This window comes from Equus caballus, chromosome 6, assembly GCF_041296265.1.
Source record: "Equus caballus isolate H_3958 breed thoroughbred chromosome 6, TB-T2T, whole genome shotgun sequence".
NCBI classification, from domain to species: Eukaryota; Metazoa; Chordata; class Mammalia; order Perissodactyla; family Equidae; genus Equus; species Equus caballus.
Window position 1 is genome coordinate 47,002,510 of NC_091689.1, and position 6,000 is coordinate 47,008,509.

A 6,000-nucleotide genomic window follows, 5' to 3' on the forward strand; every position below is an offset into this window, starting at 1 on the left:
GGACTCAGAGAGCAGGAGAGATCCAAGGGGCCAGCCCGGTGTCGTAGCCTCTCTCTAGTGCTCCAGGGTTCTTGCAGCCTGCTGTTGGGTGCCAGAACCTCCTCCATCCAGGGGCCTGTGCATGACTAGCTGTAACTCTCTGGCTTCCTTCCCCCAGAGGAAAACCAGAAATTGTGGGAAGCAACTTAGACACACTGGTGAGCATAGGGCTGGAGGAGAAGTTTCCACAGGACTATAGGCTGGCCCAGCAGGTATGCCATGCCATTGCCAACATCTCTGACAGGAGAAAGGTATGTGGGGTGGCTATGTCCAAACTGAGGAGAGCGGGGGTCCTCTTATCCACCCTCAACACACACCCACATTCCATCTTTGCGGTTCCCCACAGCCTTCTCTGGGCAAACGTTACCCTCCCTTCCGGCTACCTCAGGAACACAGGTTGTTTGAGCGACTGCGGGAGATGGTCACAAAAGGTGAGCTCTCACAAAGGGCCTGGGGCAGAATTGGGTCCTTTGACTGCAGTGGGCAACTTCTCCCTTCTTCTATACAGGCTTTGTCCACCCAGACCCACTCTGGGTCCCATTCAAAGAGGTGGCAGTGACGCTCATTTACCAGCTGGCAGAGGGCCCTGAGGGGATCTGTGCCCAGATATTGCAGGGCTGTGCGAAGCAGGCCCAGGAGAAGCTGGAGGAGAAGAACCCCACCCAGGAGGACCTGCGTAAGTGGGCAAGAGGGGCGACGGGCCGAGTGGGCAGCAGCCAGCTTCTGCTGCTTTCCCCACCGGGCCAGAAGCCACTGCCACTGCACTTCCCACTCATTGTGGTACAGTCATACCGCCATTCTCCCACCCCCATCTTCTTCTTCACTAGTTTTTGTAGCACAGGAGCGAGAGGAAGATCAGTAAACACGGGGTGCAGGGTCCTGGGAGACTTGCTTCTATCTTTTCTCCTTGCTTCCCTCTCCGCTCCCCCAGAGGACACACCCACGCTCCCCGCTTTCCTGTTGATGAACCTGCTCTCCCTGGCCGGGGATGTGGCCCTGCAGCAGCTGGTACATTTGGAACAGGCTGTGAGCGGAGAGCTCTGCCGGCGCCGAGTCCTTCGGGAGGAACAGGAGCATAAGACTAAAAATCCAAAGGAGAAGGTGAATGGAGCTGGGCGTTTGGGTTCGTGTCCCACGCATTTCCCAGATTTGTTCCATGACCTCTGGTCATTGTCGTTTCCTCTGGGAGTCTCTGCATCTCTCCAATGAAATGAAATGAAGAGGGCACTGCCTCATTGCTGCTCCTCTGTGGGAAAGATTAGTGAGGACGAAGATGGCGCCATCTGCCCATGGCCACCCAAGGAAGGGGGGGAGGGTTAGGTAATTACAGAGTGTCAAGTGAGGGCCTCAGCATAAAATACAGGCTCCTCCCGAGGCAGCGTTTGTTAGAACAGGCATGCATCCACCCCATTCCCATCAGCCTTGGTTCCCAGGCCTGCCACCTGATGGGGACCTTGTGTTCTCTCCACTAGAGGCAGTGGTGTCTTGTTGACAGATAAGGCACAGAGCCTTGCAGCAGTGGCATAAGGTCTGACCTCTGTGACCTTGAACCATTGTCTGGCATAATCCTTCTGTTTACTGTATATAGGAAATTATATACTTTTATAAGGATGAGTTTAAAAAATGTAGGAGTATGCTTTGGTAACTTAAAAACAAATATAGGGATGTAATTCTTTTCTTGTTTAGTTCAGGAGTCCTTCCTCTTACAGACATATCTGACAACTCTGTGAGTGGTTTTGTAGAATTGCCTTTCCTCACATCCTTTCAGGCAAAATGAAGTTTAAGCTGGAATCAAAAATGTCATCTCTGCACCTGAAACTAACATAATATTATCTGTCAGTTATACTTTAATTTTTTTAAAAAAAGTTTCTGATCACCCATGATCTGTGGCTTCTTTCCCGTTAGAACACAGGCTCTGAGACCACCATGGAGGAGGAGATGGGGCTGGTCGGGGCCACTGCTGATGACACAGAGGCGGAACTCATCCGTAGCATCTGTGAGATGGAGCTGTTAGATGGTAAGAACTGCTGAGTGCCCTTCTCCCCAACTGAGATAACCTATCCCAACCTGGAGTTGTTCTTCCAACAGGCAGACAGATCCTGGCTGCCTTTGTTCCACTGGTGCTTAAAGTCTGCAACAACCCTGGCCTCTACAGCAACCCAGAGCTCTCTGTAGCCGCTTCACTTGCCCTGGGCAAGTTCTGCATGATCAGGTAGGCCCTGGGCGTGATACCGCCTCCCAAGGAGGATGGGGATGGTACGATTTCCCTGATGATCCTCTCCTTGCCCCTAGTGCCACTTTCTGTGACTCCCAGCTTCGTCTTCTGTTCACCATGCTAGAAAAGTCCTCACTCCCCATTGTCCGGTCTAACCTCATGGTTGCTACTGGGGATCTGGCCATCCGCTTCCCCAACCTGGTGGACCCCTGGACACCTCATCTGTATGCTCGGTAAGAGACCCCTCACCACGCCTTAGCAGGCCCTGCCTAGGAGGCTGTAGTTAAGTCCGGATTAGAATCACTTAGGCTCTATTCTTTGAACCTCTACTTGATACTTGACCTGTACAGGCCCTGGCTAAGTATGGCCCCAAAGGGACTGATGCCTCTGTCTAAAGCCTTGGCTACAAACTTGGCCTCTTGCCCCAGTCCCAGCTTGCAACTCTAGACAGCTCTCTAACTGCTTCTAGAAAGGCACACGAAGAAGGGAACAGATCCCTGCTGAGGGCTTTTCCGGCTAGCGTCAGGGTGTAGCTCACGGTCTTGGTCCCAGTAACTTGAGATTGTATTCCTAGCCTCCGGGACCCAGCTCAGCAGGTGCGGAAAACAGCAGGGCTGGTGATGACCCTCCTGATCCTGAAGGACATGGTGAAGGTGAAGGGCCAGGTGAGCGAGATGGCTGTGTTGCTCATCGACCCCGCGCCTCACATCGCTGCTCTGGCCAAGAACTTCTTCAGTGAGCTTTCCCACAAGGTGAGAGGCAGCGAGCAGCTGAGGCCTTGCTGCCGAGGGAACACGAGGGTCACCTCCCCCTGACATGACTCTCTCTCCTACAGGGCAACGCAATCTATAATCTCCTTCCAGATATCATCAGCCGCCTGTCAGACCCTGCGGGAGGGGTGGAGGAAGAGCCTTTCCACACCATCATGAAGTATAATTCCCTGGGCCTCGGGGCACGTTTTCATGTAGCACGGGCTCGGGAATCAGACAACCCTGTATTTGAATTCTAGCTCTGCAGTTTTTTAGCTGTATTGCCTTCAGCAATAACTTAACTTCTCTGTGCCTATTCCTCATGTATAAAATGAGACCAATAATACTTGCCCCTTCATTCTTGAAAAGATTCGATAAGATGAAGTTCTAACGTGGTGGTAGGCACATAGTAGTATCCATAGATGGCAGCTGTTTGCTATAGATTTCCACTCACCGTGGACATTCCTCAGGAGGCCATGGAGAAGGCGGGAGGGACGGTGAGGCAGGCGTGGGCCATGGCAGAGGAGATTCTTCTCTGAAGGACAACAGATGCTGGTTCCAGGCGAGGGCACGGGTCGTCTTAGTGACGGGGAGGGAGCCGCCCCTGGGAGACGGCACATCCACCTGTCCCCCTGCAGGCAGCTCCTCTCCTACATCACCAAGGACAAGCAGACCGAGACCCTGGTGGAGAAGCTGTGTCAGCGCTTCCGCACAGCCCGGTATGCCGCCCACCCGCCTGCAGGGCTCTTTGCTGAGCGGAGCCCCAAGGGAAAAGAGCATCACTGGGGCTGTGCCGGACGATGAGGAAGGATGGGCCTTTACTTCCGCGCCTCACTGCTCCTTACAAAGCCTTTCCTGTTTGCAGAACCGAGCGGCAGTACCGGGACCTGGCCTACTGCGTGTCACAGCTGCCCCTCACAGAGCGAGGCCTCCGAAAGATGCTGGACAATTTTGACTGCTTTGGAGATAAACTGTCAGATGAGTCCATCTTCAGTGCTTTCCTGTCAGTTGTGAGCAAGCTGCGGCGTGGGGCCAAGCCTGAGGGCAAGGTGAGCAGCCGGGCTGGCGCTCCGAGGCTCTGGGGGCCACCCGGGCGTGGCCTCACTCCTCCCAGCTGCACTGCAACCAAGTAACCATAGTGCCCTGAGACGTTCTTTCTGTCTCCAGTTCCTGCGCCTGTGTTTATTTCTCTTTTCAATAGGCTATTTTTTAGAGCGGTTTTAGGTTCAATGCAAAATTCAGTGGAAAGTATAGAGTTCCTCCAAATGTCCCCTGCCCCTCGCCATGCACAGCCTCCCCCATTATCAACATCCCCCACCAGAGCAGCACGTCTCTGACAATCGATGAAGTTGTGTTGACACGTCATTACCACCCAGAGTCCTGAGTTCACACTGGAGTTCTCTCCTGGGGGTGTACGTCCTGTGGATTCAGACAAAATTATGATGACCTGTGTCCACCACATAGTACAAGACAGAATAGCTTCACTGCCCTAAAAATCCTCAGTGCTCCCCTATTCACTTCTCCCTCCTCCCAAGCCCTGGCAACCACTGATCTTTTCAATGTTTGGACAGCTTCGCCTTTTCTAGAACATCATAGAGTTGCAATCATACTGCATGTCCCCTTCTCGGATTGGCTTCTTTCACCTAGCAATATGCATTTAAGGTTCCTCCATGTCTTTTCATGGCCTTGTTTTCTTTTTAATCCTATAAATAACTGTATTTCCAGGCCTGCTCTTAATCTCGCTTTCCCTCCAGGCTATAATAGATGAATTTGAGCAGAGGCTTCGGGCCTGTCACACCAGAGGGCTGGATGCAATGGAGGAACTGGAGATCGGCCAAGGGGGTAGCCAGAGAGCCCCATCAGCCAAGAAACAATCCACTGGTGTGTGGGGCAGCCCCGCGGGGGCCAGAGCGGGCCCTCCCCTCAGATGGAGGCTCCTCGTTCTTCTCTTTTTGGACTCATGCCTCTGCCTTCTCTAGTCTCCAGGCACCAGCATCTGACCCCCGCAGCCTCAGACAATGACTTTGTGACCCCTGAGCCCCGCCACCCTGCCCGTCGGCGTCCAAACACCCAGCAGCGAGCTTCCAAAAGGAAACCCAGAATTGTCTTCTCAAGCGATGAGTCCAGCGAGGAAGGTGGGGCACTCCCTCCAGCCCGGCCCGGGAGGGACAGAGCTTGTGGGGGCTGGTTTGGAGGGGGCTGCTGTGTAGTCTCCACCTGCTCCCTCGAGAGCATTTTATTTCTGCAGTGTGGCCTGGGGCTGTCCCATTTGTTCTCTGAGGTCTGTTTTCACCATCTTTGTGACTCAGCTTTTTCTTATTCCTCCAATTCTTTGAACAGAGCTTTCAGCAGAGATGACAGAAGATGAGACACCCAAGAAAACAACCCCGATCCGCCGAGCATCAGCTCGCAGGCACAGGTCCTAGGGGTCGGCTAGCCTGTCCCATCCCTGCTGTGCAGGGAATCGTGTGGGTGACCTGGCATTCCATTCCCCTTGTAAAATACTGGTTTGCCTGTCTCCTTGTTTTTTACTGCATAAGTGGTCTGTATGACGTGAGGCCTTTCTCTTACACTTCCCTAACTGAACCGAGTTCAGCTGCTTTCCTGGCAATGTATGTTCACCAGTCTCCTTGTTTTCTAATGAATAAATGTTTTTATATACTTTTAGACATTTTCCGTAAGCTTTTGTTTTTCATCTTTCACATTAGCCCAGACGCAGGCAGCACATAGAGGGTTATCAATCCAGAAAGAGAAGAGCCCAGGACTCCTGGGGCCCCAGAGTGCCTCATCTTTCCCTTCTCGACCTCGCCACCCTGCACAAGTGACAGGATTGCTCCAGCATGCAGAATTTATGCAGTGTCGAGACTCCAGATCAGCGGGGGTGATTTTGCCTTCCAGAGGACATCTGGCAACGTCTAGACTTTTTTTGTTGTCCCAAGCTAGGAGGGAGGGGTACCACCAGCATCTAGTGGGTAGAAGCAAGGGATGTTGCTAGAT

The 6,000-nt window shown here is 53.0% G+C and overlaps 1 protein-coding gene across 4 annotated transcripts in view; it reads left to right on the forward strand.

Moving 5' to 3' along the window:
* Positions 1–5,670, forward strand: part of NCAPD2 (non-SMC condensin I complex subunit D2) — a 27,496-nt gene extending 21,826 nt beyond the window's left edge. For all 4 annotated transcript variants that reach the window (XM_070269811.1, XM_001495940.6, XM_070269812.1 and 1 more), the window contains 14 exons: positions 158–290; positions 386–470; positions 548–715; positions 971–1,140; positions 1,945–2,056; positions 2,128–2,251; positions 2,332–2,487; positions 2,829–3,006; positions 3,090–3,184; positions 3,642–3,722; positions 3,869–4,052; positions 4,758–4,884; positions 4,983–5,138; positions 5,344–5,670. In XM_070269811.1, the coding sequence (XP_070125912.1) occupies positions 158–290; positions 386–470; positions 548–715; positions 971–1,140; positions 1,945–2,056; positions 2,128–2,251; positions 2,332–2,487; positions 2,829–3,006; positions 3,090–3,184; positions 3,642–3,722; positions 3,869–4,052; positions 4,758–4,884; positions 4,983–5,138; positions 5,344–5,429 (1,855 nt within the window). In that variant the 3' untranslated portion in view covers positions 5,430–5,670. The remainder of the gene's footprint in view (positions 1–157; positions 291–385; positions 471–547; positions 716–970; positions 1,141–1,944; positions 2,057–2,127; positions 2,252–2,331; positions 2,488–2,828; positions 3,007–3,089; positions 3,185–3,641; positions 3,723–3,868; positions 4,053–4,757; positions 4,885–4,982; positions 5,139–5,343) is intronic.
* Positions 5,671–6,000: the final 330 nt, after the last annotated feature.